This window comes from Zeus faber (genome assembly GCF_960531495.2).
Source record: "Zeus faber genome assembly, chromosome: 2".
In the NCBI taxonomy this organism is placed as follows: domain Eukaryota; kingdom Metazoa; phylum Chordata; class Actinopteri; order Zeiformes; family Zeidae; genus Zeus; species Zeus faber.
The window spans coordinates 11,869,059-11,891,782 of record NC_137189.1 but is presented as its reverse complement, the minus strand read 5'-3'; the positions used below and the strand labels follow the sequence as shown (position 1 = coordinate 11,891,782).

The window sequence follows — 22,724 nt, the reverse complement described above, 5'->3', positions numbered from 1 at the left end:
ACATACACACACGTGTATATATATATATATATATATATATACACACACACACATATATACATATATATACATACATACACACACGTATATATATATATATATATATATATATATTATAAAAACTCAAAAAAACAAATTTTGTTATGACCACTGTGACAAACCAATCGACTTCCAGAAGACTATGGGCTTTTTCAGACAAACAGTTCCTGGGCCTCCCTGAAGGGAAGGGAACTAGGAACTGGGGCGGTCACCAAAGACCTAAATACCTTCAAGGGCTTTTTCTTCTTGCGCCAGAAGAAACACTGACGTGACGTCAGCCAAGTTTCAGCTCAAGTTCCGTGTTCCGTGTTGTATTAGGTCTATAAACTTTCACTTATTTCACATTATCAGTGCACCAAAACCTGTTTCTGAATACATTTGAGGTGAGAAATATGCAACACAGTTGCTGAATCTTCACTCATATTTGATCTGAAAGACCTAATTTAAAAGTTTGCAAGGGCAAGGGCATTCATTCAATTAATGTTGGAAAAAATAAAATAAAATAAATGAAATAAATACATCTATAATAAAACATGATTTATACTGAGGTTTTTTTTGTTGCGTTGTACACAGATTTTTAAATATGCCGGTTGCCGGTGCTGCATTGGCACATGTGTTCGACCAATCAACATACTCTTACATCTGAACCAATTACCTCCTCTTTTGCTGGGAGAGTACCTTCCCTGAAGTAGGAGCTAAAAAAGTCCCTCAAAATAGCATTCTAAGAACTAAGATCTTTCCTAGTTCCTGCAGTCCGGCCACAAAAAAGGGCGGGTTCCTCCAAAAGTTCTTAAAACTATGAAAAAGTTCCTGCCTTCCTCCTGAAAACGCCTCAGGTTGATCACCCTTCTCCATTGCTTGTTCACTGTGCGGTTCTGCTTTGATCTGCTTTGACTCCAAAGCTGCTGTCACACATGCACTGCAACCCTGAAATTATCCGGACATTACCTGGAAAAGCTGTACGTGTGAATGCAAATCTATGAATTATTCTGACCAGATTATCCGGTCTTTACCCAGCCAGCACTCTAGTCCTAAATCCGGGTAATGTCCAAATGGCATTACCTTTACCTGGTGTTGTGCGAACACAGCAGCAGGTAATTGTCCGGATCATTCACAGCGAGCCAGTGGGCGTGTTGTGCGTTGATGATGTCTCTATCATGCACCAGTAATTTACCTTTGTGTGGGTCTTCGTGCACAGAGCGTAGCTGCTTCGTACTCCTTTCTGCACTCCTTTATATTCCTTTCCGCTCTTTCGTTTATAATAAAGATATGTCAAAAAATATGGAGTATCAACTCCAAAAAAAGATAAGTCGGTAGCCTCGTCCACCATCTTGGGTGTGCCATAACGCTGCAGCATCATTGCTTCAAGTCCTGCCTCCTGCACACTCAACCCCGGCTCTGCCCCTATGTCTATGACTTAACCTAACTGGGTAATTCCAGGTGGCGTAAACGTGTCTGACACAGACAATCTCCGGTCGTGTACTACATGTGTGAAAGGGCAACTCCAGACATTGTCCGGACCTGATCATCCAGACATTGTCGGGAGGTGATGTGTGAAGGCAGCTTGAGACTGTCATCTGTGTTACTTTTGGTTGGATGTACGACCAAAACATTTTTTGAGGTTTTCAAGTGTGTCAGAAAAGGTTGGGAACGGTAGCACTGGAGAGAACAAATTGGACAGAGAGAGCGAGACCGACAGTGTGAGATACAACGGAGATGGAGCCAGACAAGGAGATAACCGGGAGGGTCCCAGTCCCATATGAAAAAGTCGGGAGGCGGAAAGAGGGATGGACCTGTTTACAGATAAAATGTTGGGAGGCAGGGGGGGAGACGGACTGAAGAAAAAGTGGGAGCAGACAACGTGAGAGAAGGAGCTCTGACTGCAAAGAGAGTGCTGAGTAAACGCTGAGTCAACCCCTATTCTATTCAACGTTCTGTGATAGGGAGGCCGTGTCCTTTGGACAGAGAACCTTCCCAGGTACATATGGGAGTATTAATGTCTGAAGGGAACATTTGTTGTTCTGGCCTTCGGCTTGGAGGGATTTGTGCCTGTCAATGTGTATAAAAGTCTGTATAGCATCCCTTCGGCATCTGTTTGTCTGTGTGTTGTGTGTGTGTGTGTGTGTGGGTGTGTGGGTGTGTGTGGGTGTGTGCGCGCACGTGTGCCTGTGTGTGTAAGTGTTTGTCTGCCTGATGGATAGCCTTTGAACGGCCCGTATGTGGACAGAACCAGCCCCGAGTCGGGATGATAAAAAGGCTAATATCATATTCATAGACATCCAGAGAAAATGGATTAGGGGCAAAAAGAATCTGACGAGGGCCACAGTTACCATGACAATGTCCAGAGAAAAAAGAAGCACCGCATTCTCTCTGAGTTGAATATCTAATAAGAATGGGAAGAAGAAAAAAAAAAAAAAAAAAAGATTAAAAAAAAAAACCTTTTCCCTTACTAGCTCTACCTCTGGGCCTGGACCTGTGAAATAGTTCCATGTGTGAAAATAAAATAAAGAAAAAAAAACATTTTCCCTCGACAACCTATCCAGTAACATAAAAAAATATATGTATATATTTAACTAATTAATAATTCTATATAGTCCTTAATGACGGTACAGTCTCAAAGCCCACATTTCCCATAGAAATCAACAGCATCTCCTGGTCTTAACCCTTACCCCTACAAGAAAAAACTCCCAGAAAAACAACTGGGAAGAAGGGGATACATGAGGAGGGATCCCGATCACAGGCTGCAAAGGACGCCATTTGATGCTATAATAAGTCTTAGGTGTATATACTATGTAATGTGGTATGCTTATATGCTGAACAGAAATGTATCCTGCAGAAAATCACTGTGTTCTCACAGTGACTTTCGCACATCGCAGGATTATTTGCAACACCCAGAAAAGTGGCACCGCCATGCCTTGGAAAACCAATTAAACGCGCTTTACAAGCTGGTTGGTCTGGCTTATTAGGCGTTTCAGATTCTATTTTGGATGTAATGTTGCATGTGTTTAGTTTGTTTTTCCGGACGGTAATTAATAGCCCAATCTGTTTGATTAAAGAGACAAGTTAGTTGGATCCAAGGTGGCGGTAAGAGAAGGGAGTGAATTAATGTTACCTCATACGTGGCCAGGCGGTCCAAGTAAGTGAGCAGCTTCAGTCTGCTGCGACACAGCTCTTTCTGCTCCAGAGTCAGCCTGCCCACACACCCACACCCACACACACACACACACACACACACACACACACACACACACACACACACAATAAACCGCATGACTGAACAATAACTTTAGCACAAAATCACAATTAACCTACACATGCACAGGGTGAACAACAACAGCGAGCAATCAATACACGACAGTCTCCTGAGTTCAGCCTTCCCTTTGGACTGACTGCAAAACAAAACACAGATGGTTCAAATTACAACGTATGAAACAGCTTTGATTCAGACCAGGGTCGAACCCTGCGTTCGGACCGAGTCAAGTGAAACATAAGAACAACGCACAACAGAAACCAATAAACGCCACTTGGGGGTCTGACACGCAGGATGCAGTGTTAAGGGGCCGTACACAGGGAACTATTTAACCATGCGTGGGCTGGGTGATGACAGCTGTCACAATGCCGCCGCGCCGCGTAGATCTAATCACGATAGAAAAGAGAACAAATCAAGCGCCTACGATGCAGAGAGAGCCAACTATTTTATTTACGGCGCGCTGCTTGTCAATGAGCTGAGCTACTGCGCCATGTGAATTAAATCCATTTTCAGTGCAGTTTAATCACGGCCACAAATACAAAATAAGAGAAGGGACGTCGGTGAATGTGAAGCGGTCGTGGCGGGACGGGCTCTGCCCTGAATCAAATCACTGGAGGTGAATCTGCGGCGAACGAACCGCCAGGCTGTGAGTTACTGCCTGAGGCCATGATGTGCTCGCACACACACACACACACACACACACACACACACACACACACACACACACACACACACACACACACACACACAGACACACACACAAAATATATATTAGTTTGCAGTCATCAGAATCGGTTTAGAATTCATTTATCCGTACATTTTCATATATGAGGAATTTGTCATAGTTAGGATCGGTGCATTGCTGGACAGACTACGAGCATAAAAAAGTCTGACAAATGTATAATAAAAAAGCCAAATTTTAAAAAATGTGATTATACACACACACATGATATGAATATGATATCAATTAAAAAAAGATTGTTTCAATAAAAAATATTAAACATATTAAAAAAAATAGTTTCTCTTAATTTAAAATTTGCACAAAAATATACATTTTGCAAATTCAATCAATTTTCAAAAGTCGACCCAACCACCCACAGACACCTCACACTCTAACAAGCTGCTCTCACGGGTTCACATTTCAACTGTGAATTGAGTGGTAACCAGCTGGGTTGTGGCCAATGCTCTAAAAAAACAAAAATTAAAGATCAACCGCAGTGTGGTGGTGGGGTGGGGGGTGTGTGTGTGTGTGTGGGGGGGGTGACCCCAGACCTGCAGTCTTAATCCCTAATCCATCATTACAGAGTGCGCTATCGGGTTTTATCGGGCCTCGGCTACACAGACTAACACAGATTAACACTGGCTCAACGCTCTCCCTGGCACATCAAAGAGTGGCGGCTTAGCATCGTCGCTATAATTATTACTTTGCTCTGCCTCTTCAGAGTGGAGAGCGGAGGAGAGGAGGTGTGGGAGGGAAAGGGGAGGGGTGGAAAAGACAGGGGATTTAGGGAAAAGTGGACGATATACCTGTTTGCCGTTCCAGTTTTGACTGAAGTGTGTGTGTGTGTGTGTGTGTGTGTTTGTGTGTGTGGGGGGGGGGGTGAGCCAGCAAGGCTGAACAAACCGCTGAAGAGACTTCAAATTTGTTGAGATTTGTTTTTGATTCACAACAGCAAGTACGGCTTGCAACCAATGTGTTGCGTATCGATATGAGAGAAAATGAAGCAGTTCACAAGAAATATTCACATCTATTCTGAGTAAACTGCGCCAACATGCTCCAATGGATATGCTGTGTTGTGATTAGTTCAAGTGAGACAGGTTTTTTTTTTTTATTATTTTGTCCATCCTCATTTTCTCCCGAGCCGTGTTGAATCAATGAATGGGATTTTCATGTTCGTCCAACCTTCACCGCGTAAAAGGTTCTCCCACGACGACGCTCGAAGTTACAGAGAGATTGAACGGAGCCGAAAAGCTCCAGAAGCGCTTGACATTATTTTATAAATTCAATGAAATACATTTTTAAAAAAGTCTAAATGTACGGTCTTGCTTTCATTAGTATCCGCGGTGAGATAATACTAATATGCCCAGAAAGACATGAAATAAGATTAAGATAAGAATATGATGAGATTAAGATAAGAATAATGTACAGTGAGAATAAGATAAATTTAAAAATAAGATGAAATAAGACGGGATAAGATAGGAATACGATAAGCAACACAATAAACTCAGCATGAGATAAAGAATAAGATAAAATAAGATGTCATTAACTGCCAGGGGATTAAGGAACTCATGTTCAAGTTCTGTCACATTTTCAACAGAACTTTGAGTTTATTTAACCTTGATTTGACCAGGAAGGTCATGAGGAACAATTTCATATTTCATTGATGGAATTAGAGCTTGAATGTGTGTTTTCTATGCGATTAAAGACCGCCGAATACCTCTGCGGTATATACACAACATAACAGGTGATTTGAAAAGAGAGAGTCAGACCATTTCCCTACGACAGCAGGCCTTGCTCATCTGGCCTTGCGGCGTGTATGTGTGTCTTATAGATTGGGTGGGATTGGTTACAGAGGTTCCCGGAGTCCTGTGGAATGACCTTAAATAACGACCTGAGGGAGGCGCGGTTACGCAACAGATGAACTGCGAGCTCCGCTGGATGGCGGAATTAAGATGGAGGACTGTGAGGTCCTAAAAGGTAGAAGGAGCAAGACTTTAAGTGTGCTTTAGACCGTTCAGCAACACACATCAGCACACACACCGCCTAATGTAAAGAGACTGGACCCTGATTGCCCAAGGCCTGTGTGTGTGTGTGTGTGTTGTTTCTGCAAGTGTGTTTATGTGTGTGTGTGTGCGTGTCCTGTGTTTCAAAGCCATAAGAGCTACAGCTATTACAATCTGATGGCGTCCCTCTCCTACATCTCTGTAGAAACCCCTCGGAAGATGACTGTACTGCGGGGAGATTGAAACGCATAAACAGGCCAACACACACACACACACAGTGTGCGGTAGAAAGCGATTATCGCACTGTATAAGGGACAAAATTGGACTGCATAAACAGACAGAGACATATCGGCTTATGCAGACACCTAACACACACACACACACACACACACACACACACACACACACACACACACACACACACACACACACACACACACACACACACACACACACACACACACACACACACACACAAAAGCTATAAAACAGCAAAACACACATCCATCCACATTCAAGACACACAGAAAACTAATGCTGGAGAAAATGAGAAAAATGAGAGTTCTGATTGAGGCCTGAATCTGATCAGATAAGAGCATAAACATCCTGAAGTATAAGCCCTCTGTCTCCCCCCCCTCATTTTCTCCCCCTCTATTCCATCCATGTCATTCTTCCCTCTCCCCAGTTCTTCCTCAAGTCCTCTGCTCCATCTTCTGATCGCCGGCTGAAAGGAGCAGCTATGACAGCTCTCAGCCAACTCAAGACTCTGAATCATACTTTATTGTGAACGGAAAAAAAAACAAGGACACGGCCAAAGTCAGGTGACATTAAACCGCCAGGATGGAACGGATGGACTCAGAAAAAAATCAAAGTTAACGTTCTACCAGTGCATCGCATTCTTAAGCATCGGCAGGAAAAAAATAAAAAATAAAAAAATAAACTCAGACAGGGTTCCCACTCTTTTCAAGAATAATTATTGCGGGATATTTCAAGGACGTTTTTCACTACCCATACAGGTAGATAGACCCTGTCAACCAATCAACCAGTTGCAGGGTCGCTGTGGCCACACCAACGTGAGAAGAAGTCCAATCAGCCAAAACTCCACAGTATCAGTACACACCTCCTTTTACCTTGACAGAGCCTTCCCGAAGGAGAAAGTTTACAATTTAGATATAAATAAATAAAGTACTTGGTGTACTTCGCTTTAAAATGGATATTGTTGCACGGAAAGAATTTTGCTGCACATTAAATGAAACCCTTCCGGGCCAAATCTTATTATTCTAGGACAATTTTGATCATTTTGATATCTTCTATCTATCAAATACATTGACACATGGGAATCCTTCAAGGCCTGTTGTTATTTCAGTTCTGGCGTGGCCTCACTTTTCCATGAGCATTGACGAGTAAAGAGAGAGAGAGTAGCTGCAAAGATATGTGGAAGCGACTGGAAGTGCAGAAGAGTCGATATAGTTCGCCAAGCGTCACTTCCAAGAGCCTCCGTTTGTGATTGCAGCCAATATTTTCATTTTGTTTCTGTTTTCTTTTTTTTGGTACTGCCATGAAGAATGAAGAGATTCATCTTCGGCAAAAGGCACGGTGACAGATTGAATAGCCCTAGTCAAAAGACCCCTCTTCTAGCGTGTACGCATGAAGGCAAACACACAGCGTCTGACCGTATTACAACAATTATCCAGAGCATTCCAAGACGTACAGGAGAATTTGTGTGTCAATTCAAAAACTGAACCACACACACACACACACACACACACACACACACACACACACACACACACACACACACACACACACACACACACACACACACACACACACACACACACACACACAAGCTGATATCGATCACGGCTGATGATGCCATGATCGATATCAGGCATTTCTGTAATGGTAGCGTAGTTAAAAAGAAATTAAGACAATTATTATCTGTCTGCGTGGCCACAGCCGTGGGCCCTAAGGCAACACGACTCAATCCATTCGTGAGGGACGCTTCGCTGCCCTCTCAAGCCGCGCGCACGCGCGCTCACACACACACACACACACACACACACACACACACACACACACACACACACACACACACACACACACACACACACACACACACACACACACACACACACACACACACACAGTGGGTCAAAACACTTTGATTTCTAGTGCATGGCAGAGTCTAAACATGAAGACTGACAGTTATAGAGTAAATAATGATTCAATTAATCTATGCCACCATCATGTGTCTGAGTTCATGTGAGTGTGTTTGGTACGTGTGTATGAATGTGTGCTTATTTGTGTACATACCAGCACATAAGGAGCCTTACTTCTTACCAAAAATGCTTCATTTCGCAGTGGCTTATGAAGTTCACAAGTTTTTTCATAGTAAAATTAAGAGCTAATGAAAAAGTAATTCTTACTACCAACTAGTACTCATGAAGAAAGATTCTTGTGTAATCACTTCCCATGCTCATCCAAAAGAACCACGGACTCAAAGTTACAGTTTTGCTTGGGTTTCAGTTCAAGTCTCTAGAATAAACTTTTACATCAGTGCTGCATGTCTTCTCTGGGAAGGGTCGTCAATTTGGTTACTGATTGCAGAAAAAACTGTCAATTTTGCAAAGTCACAGGCTTTTGCGAATATTGTGTAGATTGGGTTGAATTTGCATTCTCTGTCGAGATTGAAAAATATCAATTTCCTGGAGGGAGTGACATACTGTGTGTGGGAAAAACAGTTGGGCGTAGAAAGCGTCAAATAAACGTGATTGACATATTTATGTAATAGGCTGTTTGTGTTTACACATTGTGGTTGATGCTTGTAATATAGCTATCTATTCAAATGCATTTCATAGCGTTTGAGTGCCTACATGTATGAGTTTGTGTGTGTCGGGTGATTAGTGATCACTAAAGAGTTTTCATTAGTCATTCCCTGGGCACTCGACTACCTCCAGCAGATTAGCCACTAATCCTCTCTCTCTCTCTCTCTCTCTCTCTCTCTCTCTCTCTCTCTCTTCTCTCTCATCTCTCTCTCTCTCTCTCTCTCTCTCTCTCTCTCTCTCTCTCTCTCTCTCTCTCTCTCTCTCTCTCTCCTCTCTCTCTCTCTCTCTCTCTCTCTCTCTCTCTCTCTCTCTCTCTCTCTCTCTCTCTCTCATTCCTGCGTCATCCTCTCTGGTGCAGTGACCCCCATCTCCACTCATCAACTCTTAGCTGTTAGCTCGCATTTTTTTATTTTCAAATTTTTGGAGCAATTGTAGCATTGGGAATTACAATGACCTCATTTGAAAAAATCTGTGTCTGGGCTGGGGGATTCCGAGGCAGCAGGCCACTGGGGATCACTTCGTTCTCCAACTCCCAGAATGCCCTCTGATGCCCCAATCAAGCTCAGAGACGCTCAGGGGTGAGAGATTCATTACCACACAACTGTTGCGGAGAACCCGCAGTAGTGGTGCAGCCACTCATTTCAAAATACATAACTGTCTCAGAAATTTCTGTTGAAAAGAATGAATGATCCTGCAAGGGCACATAAATACCATTAATAGAAAGTAAGATATTCTCTTTCTGTGTCCTCCCACTCCACAGGGATCGGCAACAGTAGCTGGATAGAATCTATGAAGCCAAAGGTGAGTCTTCCATAGGACAAGCAGGCAGGGGGGTGGGGGTGGGGGTGGGTGTTGTGGGTCTTCAACTCAGACCTTCCATCTGAAGGACAGACTCACTAAACAATAAGCCCACACTGCTGCCCTGTTCTTTTCCTGTCAAAACGAAATCCGCTCAGCTTTGCAATCTTTATAAAAATTAGACTAGCAGTCCATTTCTACTACCAAACTTTCTCTCCAGTGCCAGCAACGGACTGACGAATGCTGCTGGCCAAATTTTTAATGGCTCGAGGCACAAACCATTGAATTGTTGCGCCGGCTAATCCACTGGTAGGTTGCCAGGTGCGTACCTGCTGAAGTCGACCTTGGCCAGCAGTTCTCGTCTCTTGCTGTGCTCCTTCTCCTTCTTCCTCTCGAGCTCCTGCTCCGCCGATAGGAAGTCCTCGTAGGGCAGGTCATCCAGGTCTACGTCGCCGGGGAGAATAAACCTGGGAGATGGTTCAAAAGTCGGTAAATAAAAGATAATTCTAGATAAACAACGTTGAGTCATCCTTCACATGACTACAATGAGCGCTATTTGGGCTTTCAGACAAATGACCCCAAATAAAAAGCTCATTACCCCTAAAATGCATATGATGGGTCAAAAAGTCACAGATACAACGATGTTTTAATCATTTGAAAGAATTCCAGGAATTCCTTCATGGACCAATTTTTCATGATGTGAACTCATTGTCTCTCAATAAGTGCAATTACATATGAATGAATTGACTAATACATACAAAGTTATGAATAAAATAAACATAATAATTTTAAGCCAGTTAATTTTTAACCGGACATATGCATTCTAGAGGTGGGGTTAAGCTGCCTATTATGCATTCTAGGGTCTAAAAGTTGGATTTTGTACTGAGTTTGCACAAACACTCCACAAAGTAATATCTAATCTAATATTAATTATCAAATCCAAATTTCAGAAGGGACTCAAAGAAGAGAAGGGTTTCTACAAGCAGGCTACGTGAGCACACACACACACACACACACACACACACACACACAAACTTGCTTTTAGCCCCAGCCTATGCATGCATTCATTCATACAGTATGTGAGTGTATTGTATATAACATACAGGCACCGTATGTGTTTGCTTCTCTCCGTGCCCTACCTGCCCTCGTCCTCTTGCTTGCCTATGGCAATGAGGGCCTCCAGGTCGGTTCCTTTAAGGCCGTACTGCAGCAGCTCCTTGGCTGCATCGACGTTCTCCGGGACGCGCTCCACGCACTCGTGCAGTGCCCACGAGCGCTTGCGTATCTTACTCTGAGAGAACATTAATACATTTGTAAATAAGTTACTCAAAATACCGAAAGGAATTGTGCTGCAGTTGTGCATTTGCGCCAGCCTTCTCCCCCTATAGTTATAGACACTATGGTTCCTGGATGATACACACTGAAAATGGAGGACAAACAACAAAAATATAGAAAAATGTATTTTCAAGCAGCACTATTTAACTTTCGGTATTTGGCGCCCCTACAGGTTCAGTGTGCAATTGCACTTTTACACCACTTTCGTAAAACTGTCCGGTGTCAGAAAATAATTTATTTTACTGAAGCTGTTATTTTAAGGTAAAAACAGTAGCATAGTGTTGCCTTTATCATAAATTTGATTGTTTCTTATACCCTGCCCTGCTTCACCTCCCTAAACCCCCCGTTCAATTCACTAGAACAAAGCAGGCGGCGCAGCATCATACTATTTGTATTCATCATAGTCACCACCAGGATTACACACAGTGTTGCTCATGTCTCTCGCTCTCTCTCTTGCGCTCTATTTCGATATTGCTCTCTCTCTTACCAAGTAGTCTTGTATGGAGGCGATGCTGACAGTGCTCTTCCTCCACTGCCTCTGGTAGACCAGGTCAGAGTCCAGGTTGTAGGCCTGGGCCAGGGACAGGGCCTCGCCATACTCCTCGTTATCAATCTGTGGGTCGAGCAAACACACAGGATACAGTTATATATTGGTCAATACAGTAGTTTCATCCCTTTTATCAAACCCTCTGTGATGGACGGTCATGGTTGTGATTATTATTATCATTGTTCTTCAAGTATTAACCGCCGTGGAGTGTGTGTCCAGGCTTCAGACCTCGACATAGTGGAGCTTAGTTTCATTTCACCACTTCACAATAGATTGAATCCAACACCACCACGACATTTCTGCTCATGTACGCCCACACAATGAGTTTGAGTGCTTGTAAGTGTGTGTGTGCATGTGTGCATTTGTGTGCACGCGCCTGCGCCCACGCGCACGCTCCTAACGTCCGCATACAGTATATCTCCCTCTCGGTCTACGTGTAGGAGTACAAAGCAACACATTAGCCAGACTCCCGCTCCTTGAGAGCAATAAACAGCCCCCTCAGTAAGACCTCACGTAGGAGGACATCAAACGAGGACATCAACGACTTCCGTCTCCCCCAGGATCCAGCTAATAAAACTGTTAGTAGCCCTGCCAGCATTCCGCTCATTGCTGACTTGGGGGGGGGGGGGGGGGTCCTAAGACAGGAGGAGCCCAACTCAAGATAAAATAGCCCGGAAACGCTTGTTCTGGGCCATTAGCATCTCGGAGTGGTTCTCACATGTCAAACGTACCACAGAGCTCTCGTCTACAGAGTCATCAGTGTTCTTGGCCTGCGTGCGCGTGTGTGTGTGTGTGTGTGGTCGTGGACACATGAGCAGCACTTATACAACATGAGATCAAATGTGTGCACAAGGAATTAAAAGACACTCGTGGACTTGCGTAGAAGCTCACTGTGGTTTGCGCACACACACACACACACCTAAATACATGTGAGTGAAGAGGAACTAATTCCACCCAGGGCGGAGGGACAGTCACAAGTGTCGCGGGTACCAAGTGTTATGCGGAGATAATAATGATTGATTGCGTTGTAATTTCACGCGGTTAGACCTGATGGTGATGACTAATGATGATGAGGATGATGAAGAGGCCTAGTAAATGACAGGTCGTAAAAATGATGAATGGACCGCGTTCAAAACGTGGGAGGCCGTCAAGAGGCCGATACCACCCCTCGCCGCGCTTCTTGATGGAGCGTGTTGTTTGTAGCGAGCGGCAACAACAGCCATATTCCTAATGTAGCAATTAGCATTTGAGAGGAACCCTTGGGACAGAGAAATAGCCTTAAAGCAGACTGAACATCTTGCTTGGTTTTCATTCCCACCCCACCCACCCCCGTCTCCTCAACAGCAGTCTGGAGCCGTTCCAACCGAGAGGAGCACTTCAGAGAGTCGGCATAGGCTCTGTTCAGTCACAAACCGGTTCTGCAGATCAAACTGCAGTAATTTAATCCCGGACCAAATGGTTTTTCCGCGTGACGCTGTTCCAATGTCATTAAAACGTGTGACATGAACAAACGAGGACTTTCATTCCGTGATGGGTATGCCCGGTGACGCAAAAAAATAAATAAAAAATCTAAAATCGTAACTTGACACCCGCAGTATTAAAAAAAGATGGCTGGCATGAAAGAACAGCGCATTAGGAGTGATTACTCATCTTCAGAGCTTTGCAAGATATTTTCCTTAAAAAGAGATAGTCATGTGGGACTTCAAACTAGCGAGGTACTTCACAGAAAGAAGAACATTTACACAATGGATGACTCCCATCGTGGAGCGGCTGTGGATGTAAATTTGGATGTTAATTTTCCCGTCCAACGGGCCTTTCCGGGTGCAGAAATAATTATCATAATAATTCATAATGTGACTGATATTGGGAGCATTGCTGAGATAGCGGGCTAGAGGATATTAGATGACCACAGCGTGGGTTTACATCAAAATGCATCGCTCTTGCTGTGATGTGTAAATGTCCTGTGAAAACCATGGGAATCACCTTTTATGTGGGCTTTTGGAAAATTGTGATCCTCAGAGGAATCATGAGTGACCATTATCGTACATTTAGGTCTCAGTGCCATAATTCCCAAAGGCAAACCCTTTACATGCAAGGTAAAGGTGGGCATTGCCATTTCATATACTTTGTTATGCTTGTGACCGTGGGCGGCCAAATTTACTGCAATCACTGTGAGAAATCATTGTTACCCAGGGCAGTAGTGATGGTAGATGAGGTGGGTGTACTACTATATTGGCAATGGATTACTGGGGAAGAGTCACATACTGTCTCTTATATCTGAATCATTAGGTTTTACGCTGCCAGATACAGGTGGGTAGTGGGCTTTAGCAGATCTCCAATCAACGGTCGATCGTCGATTGATTAACGACAGACAATTTTTTTTATTTTTTAACCCCCACCAGGAAAAATCCGAGCAACGAAAAGGTCTAAGTGCAGTTTACCGTATTCTGAAACTGATCCCCCGCTCTGAATCGATCGAGAGGAAGCGGCAAGGGAGAAGGGGCAGAGGGAGAGAGCGGAGAGGCTCCCCGCTCTCTCCCTCCCGCCTTTTCCCCTCAGAGCTGTTTATTTTTGATTATTTGTAATGTTCATTGTGTAAAAGTGTTCTTGAATTGCGTGAAAAAAAAATACTGCAATGTTTTCCCTTTCGTAATTGTGAGTTTGTGTTCTTCTAATCCTCATTGTCTGAATCTAATCTCAAATCTGAATCAACTACAACCACAGAAATGGAATGTGATAACTACTTAAGTCATTGTAAATATTTTACTCGCAAACAATAAACCCTGCACTTCTGTAATGGGGAGACTGCATTTGCCGCATTATATTTAGAGATGCACCGATCCACTGTTTTTGTGTACATAAACAATACATATGTGCCGATACTGATTCCGATACCAGAGCTCGTTGTTGTTGTTGTTGCTGTTGGTACGGTTACATGAGGATGAAGTAAACCACACAACACTTCTTATTAATTAATTCTTATTATTATAAAGAGCAAAAAATATATAAAAATCCATTAAATGTAAGTGTTTTCCAAAGCATTTTATTTGAACTGTATGTTAAGTAGGCTTCACATACTTCACATTTTACCTTTACAAGTGAATATTTGAAGAAAAACTAAAAAGATCAAGAGCTGGATCTATACCCGTACCTTTGGATTGTATGTCAACTTTGCCGCTATATTGGAACTGTCATGAAGCAGGGGAAAAAAAACTTTTTTTCAAAAAAAATTTTTCCTACTCCACGTAGATCATAAACCCTTGAATATAAAAGCAACTCACTGAAATCGGTTGAGAAATGTAAACGTTATAGTGTATTATATCCAGAAAAAAAATGCAGCTCCCCTGTTGACTTGTATTTGTTTACAGGCCAGCCTGTTCCATTATGGCGGCGACGTTTGATAATTTTGGTTTTAAATCAGAAGCAACAAGCAAGCCGAAAGAGGTATCTGCATAGTTTTTAATCCATATCCGGTGATTCGCTTGAGTGTGGCGCTGCATGAACAGAACTACCCACGAACGACCCCTGACTCTAGCTCCCCGAACAGTAGCTCCATGGTGGCGCATATTCTATACGTCAGAATCATGACATCTTATTTTGAGGACCACCACAGCTTAATGGCTACTTCAATCCCTGATGGTTTGCCCGACTCAAATTGCCAGTTTCTATTTGCGCATTGGGCTTAATAGGTTAATTATTTGCCGAGTTGAATTCTCAAGGAGGGTGACCATTAAATTAGAAAAATAAAACGGCGGGTTCCTGGTCCAGTATGTCCCTAGTCCAGCACAAGCTATAGAATGGAATTTGGATCAGCATGTCAATCAGTCTGATATCCAATGAATGAATGATTTCGGTATTGGCAACCAATGCTGATGTTGGATCGAACCCATCTGTAATTATTAATTATTATTATTCATTTCCAAGCCAACTGCATGCCAGTCTGCAGTCAACAAGACCGACTTCATTCCTGCCTTCGCCATCCACTCAGCACTCCAAGTTGTGGCACTCACAGAAACTTGGATTCGTGCACAGAACACAGCAACCCCTGCTGCCCTCTGGACCCACAACACCTTCTACCACACCCTTCGCTCGACTGGGCAAGAGGAGGGACACATTTGTTAATGTCTCGGAGGTGGAAACCCACTCTACTCATCTCTAAAATAATAACTTATTTAAATATCATACAATAACTTTTACTGACCCTATTAAAATGCACATTGTCGTTATCTATTGTCCACCAGGTCAACTGGGGAGCTTTGTGGAGGAACCGGACATGCTGTTCTCATCCATCCCAGAGGATGGATCTCCGCTTGTGATTCTGGGTGACCTCAACATCTACCTGGACTTCCTCACACCGCTGTCCTCGTTCAGCCCGAGCCTCACCACACCCCAACAACACACACAGCAGGCAACCAACTGGACCTCATGCCCATGCCTCCATGTCCAACAGCCCCCCCCCCCCCCGTGTCTCTCTCTGTCAAAACCTTCACTCATCCTAACCCTAACCCTTGAAGAGAAGGTGGCGAAGCCAAATCTCTCCACCCCCTCTTTCCTACCTAACTCTCTTCACCCTTTCTCCCCCCTTTCTGATGCTGACATAATAACCTCGTCCTCTCCAGCCACCCTACTACCTGTCCCCTTGACCCTATCCCCTCTCACCTTCCGCAGGCCATTTCAGCCACCCTCATATCCTCACTCACACATATCGAGTAATTCCACTGCTCGAGAAGAAATCACGAAACCCTTCACAAGTAGAGAATTACAAACCTGTCTCTCTGAACCAATCTGGCTTCAAAAGCGGTCACTACATTGAGACTGCCCTGCTGACAGTCGTGGACACTCTGCGGGCAGCAAGAGCTGCCTATAAGGTATCCGTTCCGATTTTGCTCTATTTAATTGCAGCCTTTGACACTGTTACACATCATGTTCTCTTGTCCAGTCTTTTTGATGTTTATTTCTTGGTATTACAGGGACTGCGCACAGATGGTTTGAGTTTTTCCTGGCGGGTAGATACACACGAGGTAAAGTGAAGGAACACCACCTCCAACTGAGGCTCAGCTCGGCTGATCATCATTAATACCATCAGAGTCTGCTAGAAATATTGGGGTAGTAATTGACAACCAGCTCACTTCCTCTGATCAAATTTCCTGTCTCACAATCCTGCAGATTCACTCTGTACATCAGGAAGATCAGAAAGTAGCTGTCAAAGCACTCAGCACAGCTCCTTGTCCAGGTGCTTGTCACTTCACGACTAGACTACTGCAATGCTCTACTTGCTGGTCTACCAGTATGCTCCATTAAACCTCTGTAGATGATTCACAATGCAGCAGCGCGCCTGGTGTTCAACCATCCAAAGCGTGCACATGTCACGCCTCTCTTCATCTCTCTCCACTGACTCCCTGTAGCTGCCCGCCTCAAGTTCAAATCCTTGATGCTATCCTACAGGAGAGTTACTGGATCTGCACCCAGACGCATCACGTATCAGGCCATATGCCCCAACCCGCTCTCTGAGGTCTGCAAATGAGCGGCGGCTGGTGCTGCCTCCACTGTGTGAAGTGAGTTCTCAATCCAGACTCCCGCTCTGCAGAGACACTCACAACCTTGAAGAAACACCTGCTCCTATCATAGCTATGACCAACTATTATTGTTTCTGTTGAGGTTGACTAGCTTTAAGTTGTAATAATGACAATGCACTAATAACACATGAGTTGTTGATATCGACTAGCTTTAAAGTTGTTATTTTGACATAATGCACTAAAGTCAGAATTTATCATATTGCACACAAAATACTAACGAGACTATTTTATTCTGATTCCTTCCAGAAACTCACACTTTTTGAATTTAGAAACAGGAGCTCACGCGTTTAAGTTCGAGGTTGCTTCAATGGCTGATGTATGCTTTGATTGTTTCTAGCCTCTCTCGTAAGTTGCTTTGGACAACAGCATCTGCTGAATGGTTAAATGTACAATAACCAGGGTAGCCTTCTTATGCTTAACATCAACATTGGAAGTAGTATTAATGCAAGCAAGGCAATAAGCCTCTAGCCGAGGGTCTACTCACCTTCCTCTGGTATAGCTCTTCAGGCGTGGTGGACCTCAAACTGACCAGGCGGTAGTTCTTCACCACAGTTCGTGGGCGTTTCCGTGGAGGGGCAAAGCGCTCCATCTCAGTGACGTAATATAGGCCCTGCTTAACGTAGCCAAAGTAGCGGGCCTTGGCCGAGGACTCATCGTCCGAGTCCGAATCCCAACCGTCGTCCCCGCCCTCCTCTTCCTCGGTAGCCCCCGCGCTCAGGCTGCTCTCGAGGCGCCCGCGTTTCTGGGCCAGACGTACCTCACACTGGAGAGACAAGAACAGTGGCCTAAGAGGAGGAACCTCATAAATTCAGATTTAAGACTATTTAATGACTTTTAAGGCCTAATGTTTGTAACAGTGAATTGCAGACATTTTACGACTTTTAAGGACCTGAAACAGGAAACAAAGGAATTAAAAATGTATAGAGCAGAAGATAATCAAATGAGATCACACATTAGTTTGTTTTATTAAACAAAACTATCAGGCCCCTCTGGTAAGGCCTCGTTCCAGGTATAGTGAAACATTCAACACCTGTGAAACATTTAACAGCTTAATCAATGCGGAGCTGAGGCGGCCCCCATCATGCTTTGCCAAAACACTTACTACACATGCTTGCGTGCATACACTGAGGCGCAAACACACTTAGCATTTTAGACACACACCACCCACATTTTTACCACATCTACAGGCACCTCTGAGCCCCATCTTGACACAAAAAATCCCACTGATCATTACACAGCCACACATACACACAGACACACTTCCAGCCCCACAGCGCTGAACCTCATGTTGCAGCAGGCTGATGAAACCTTTCCTAAAAGCTGTGAAAAAAAATAAAACCTGATCTCACTCTTTGTAAGTCTCTCTCTCTCTCTTTTACCATTATCTCTGCCAGGCGATTTTGGATGGCTCACAAAACATGCATACACTTCAACAGCATGGCATTGGCAACAGCATGGCATCCATTTTATTTCAATTTATTTTTATTGTATTTTATTCTATATATTTTTTATCTTATTCTATAAGTATTCCACTTACTGTATTACGTTTTAGGAGTCAGTTAGTCGGTCTATTAGAAAGGAATTTTCTACTTTTTATTTTATTTTATTTTTTATTTTTTCCTAGGACATATTGTGTGCTATCACCGGGTGCGTTGCATTACATTTCACTGCATATATGTATGGAAGTATGTATATGTATGTGATCTTGAATCTTGAATCTTGAATCTTGAACACACATTTTAGGCAAACACACACTTTGCAGACATCTGCACTTGTACGAACATGGAAGGAGAAAAGCTCATTTTACTCCACTGACTCGCACAAAACATCGTCACAAAACACTATTCCTGCAAAACACATATGCAAGACAAAAATAAACCGATGCCTCGCAGGCCTGCATTCACACAAGATCACAGTACACCCCCACCCCCACGCCCACATCCACACACCCAAACAGCATCTACCTCTAAGCTGAGGAAGCCCCCGTCATGGGCGGAGGTGAGACGTGGAGCCGGCTCAAACCATTCGCAGGACTTCCCCAGCAGGTTACGGAGGGTCCTGACAGAGGAGACAGTCAGAGAGCCGGAGCAGCGAGCCAGGATCAGCACCTCCTCACTCCACCAGCTCATATCCACCAGCGGGTAGTACTGCTCCTTGTCTGGTGACAGGGTAAGAAGACAGGAAATTGGGTTAGGAGACAGGATATAAGAGTTTGGTTAAAGAGACAAGGCAGAGAGAGGGGAAAGGAGACAGGGACATAAGCTAAGGAGACATGAGACGGGGAAGAAGACAGGAGACGGGGAAGGAGACAGGAGACGGGGAAGGAGACAGGAGATAGGGGAAGAAGACATGAGATAGGGGAAGAAGACAGGAGATAGGGGAAGAAGACAGGAGGTAGTGTACGGGGACAGGGTCAGGGGACAGGGTAAGGGTGCAGAGGACGGGGTACGGAGAAACAAGATAGGGTGAGGGGACAGGGGATAGGGTAAGGAGACAGGAGGTAGGATATAGAGTGACGGGACAGGTTACAGGATAAGGAGAAAGGGAAAACGAGTATAGTAAGGAGACAGGAAGTAGGGTAAGGACAGCTTTTTGACTAAAGTGAGTTTGTAAATACATATATTGTGGGGTTTTTTTTAAACTAGAGGATACAATCGCACATAAGAAAACAGATTCACACTTACACATTACACAGAGGTGTACACACAAGCGTGCTGCTGGTGTCAGCAGAAGAGCCCTGCGGCCGAGCTACCTTTTATTTTCTTCCTTTTCTCCAGCGAAGTTTTCCATTCCGGGTTGATCTCCTCAAATCCTGGCTGCGGGGAGGATGGGAGGAAAGTGGGAAGTGTGGGTTAAGGAGAGAGAACCGCATAGCAGAGCAGAACAAAAGAAACAGAAACAGAAAGAGAGGGAGAACGAGAAAGAAAGAGAGGGAGAGAGGGGGTAGAGATTAATTAATTAAAAGATAATTTTTTTTTTTTACAATAAGTTAAAAACATGAGTGGAAAATTAGTAACACCTTGTAAAGATACAAGCCCTAGACCAATCGGCAATGGCCTTGTGAGAGCCCACACCCAAAAGTAAATACACAATACATTCACCAACGACTCAACTAGTCGACTACTATAACCACTAGTCGGGAACAACATCATTTTTGTCAATGTCATCAGATTTACAATCATTATTGTATTAGTCAAATCATTCATTAAAATATGTATTTACATTTATATCTTAATTCAGCTATGTAGTATTTCAAAAAATCTCCTAGTTCATTTAAAGGTGCAGTGTGTAGAATTCAGTGGTATCTATCTGTGAGGTTGCAAATCACAACCAACTGAACACCCCTCCTCATGGCCACCGTCTCTTCCCCCTCCGTGGGAGAGATGGTGGCCACGAAACTCAAGAAAAATGCAAACACTGGCTCTCTCTAGAGCCAGTGTTTGGTTTGACCTTTCTGGGCTACTGTAGAAACATGGCAGTGCACCATGGCGTGGAAGCGTACCTGCTCCCTATGTCGATAAAAACGGCTCATTCTAAGGTAATGCCAACACAACAATTCTCATATCGTTTTTACACCAAAATTAGCGTGTATACGCAGTTTATTTTTTTGTTTTTTTGCAAACACTGGTAAACCTGCTAAAAATAGGCAAAAGATGCTGTTCCCATTGCCCGTGAAGAAGTATGCCTTTCTTTTTTTTCCTGGTGTGTCACATTCGATGTCACAAACGCTCCGAAAAGGGCAGTGTCACGGTTCCAGTGTGATTGGGAAAAAAACTGTAGAAGCAGCATGGAGTATCTATGACCGTGTTCGCCGTCAGCCTGGCCCTGCAGCAGCAGGGAGCAGAGGCACTCCTCCAGATCGGATACCATCTTAGGGTGGTGCTGGAGTGGTTCAGAGTCCAGCGGGGAGCGTGAGGGCTCTTCACTGTGGTCCCCACAGAGCGATCCCCACACGTAAAACATGTCATGGTCCCGCACACGGGAAAAAGTCAATAAGTTCTGATTTTGACTTTAGATTCGAAATCAGATATGAAATAATCGAATGATAAGTGCATATTCCTGTCTATTTACAAGCCAACGTCCGGAACCTCAACGCGTGCTGCATCGCGCCAGTAAAAGGGGCGAAAATGTCAGTAAAACTCGTAAAAATCAGTAGTCGCAAAAACCCTAAACACACACACACACACACACACACACACACACACACACACACACACACACACACACACACACACACACACACACACACACACACACACACACACACACACACACACAGCATTTTATGTACAAAATATTACCAGACGACATACAAGAATGCACACAGGTTTATTCGGAATTAGTGAATTAATGCATGCACTCTGGGACACCTGCACATTCACAGACTCACAAACGCGCGCACACACACACACATCGTGGCAGTGTACCTGTTGTTCTTGGCTCCACGTGGCTCTCTGTCTGAGCGAGGGAATGTCCCAGAGAGACAGTTGGCCAGAGAAGTGGATGACGGCCAACAGGGTGCCATCAGGACTCAGACTCATACGGAACACACCATCCTGCCCGCACGCACGCAAGCAAGCACACGCACGGTAAATGCACACATAAAGAATTATGTGCATCAGTGTGAGTTTTACAACTTTAATTCTTAAATAATATAATATAACATAATGTAATAGGGGCACGCTACCTGTTCATCTCCTTGTCTAGAGAAGATTCTGAAGCTTGGAATCCTGAAGAAACCTCTCTTCTGAGTCTGAGACAGAGACAGTGGATGACGACAGTGTGTGTGTGTGTGTGTGTGTGTGTGTGTGTGTGTGTGTGTGTGTGTGTGTGTGTGTGTGTGTGTGTGTGTGTGTGTGTGTGTGTGTGTGTGTACACGCATGCGTCACTAGTGATGAACTAAAGCATGTCAGATATAAATAGCTAAGTACATAATTAATTTCCTTTGTTTGGGTGGAGGTCAATTAAATGTCACCAATGAAGAAAATTAGATTCTATTTGTTTGTTATTTGTGTTGAATTAATTTCTAATAACCCCCAAATTAACAGCATATTGCTGCACTGTTCCATAAAAGTAACATATCAGATCCAGTATCAGACGATACTTCAAAGTTATGGACTGGGAACAGGTATTCACATTGACACAGTGTTGGTCAATCAATTGGTGAATCATTAGTACGCATGGAATGTGTGTGCGCGCGTTTGTGCCTACCGCCTTAACGTCATCCTCGTAGCTGGTGACCTGCTTATAGTGTGGAGAGCCAGACAGAGCCCTCCAGGCTGTGATCCCACTGCGGGAGGCCTTGGCTGCACTGTCATCCCCCGACTCACACCCCCCGACCAGCAGCAGCCTGACACACACACACACACACACACACACACACACACACACACACACACACACACACACACACACACACACACACACACACACACACACACACACACACACACACACACACACACACACACACACACACACCACTACTACTACTTCTCACACTGTTGTTCTATAGCTCAAACGACAGTGCCGAGCGTTGTCACTACTCACTGAAGACACATTAGAATTGGTGGCGAACCCCCGGTAAAGATCACAGAGGTTTAATGACCACCGTGATGGGGAACACA

General features: G+C 44.0%; 1 protein-coding gene across 1 annotated transcript in view; it reads right to left on the bottom strand.

Moving 5' to 3' along the window:
• nbas (NBAS subunit of NRZ tethering complex) overlaps positions 1 to 22,724 on the bottom strand; it is a gene marked incomplete at both ends in the record, with an annotated part of 203,143 nt that overhangs the window by 159,209 nt on the left and 21,210 nt on the right. The window contains 10 exons of the mRNA XM_080022664.1: positions 3,152 to 3,230; positions 9,969 to 10,106; positions 10,779 to 10,930; positions 11,462 to 11,587; positions 17,582 to 17,860; positions 19,062 to 19,255; positions 19,850 to 19,913; positions 21,525 to 21,653; positions 21,785 to 21,850; positions 22,309 to 22,447. Coding sequence (XP_079878790.1) covers positions 3,152 to 3,230; positions 9,969 to 10,106; positions 10,779 to 10,930; positions 11,462 to 11,587; positions 17,582 to 17,860; positions 19,062 to 19,255; positions 19,850 to 19,913; positions 21,525 to 21,653; positions 21,785 to 21,850; positions 22,309 to 22,447 — 1,366 coding nt within the window. The remainder of the gene's footprint in view (positions 1 to 3,151; positions 3,231 to 9,968; positions 10,107 to 10,778; positions 10,931 to 11,461; positions 11,588 to 17,581; positions 17,861 to 19,061; positions 19,256 to 19,849; positions 19,914 to 21,524; positions 21,654 to 21,784; positions 21,851 to 22,308; positions 22,448 to 22,724) is intronic.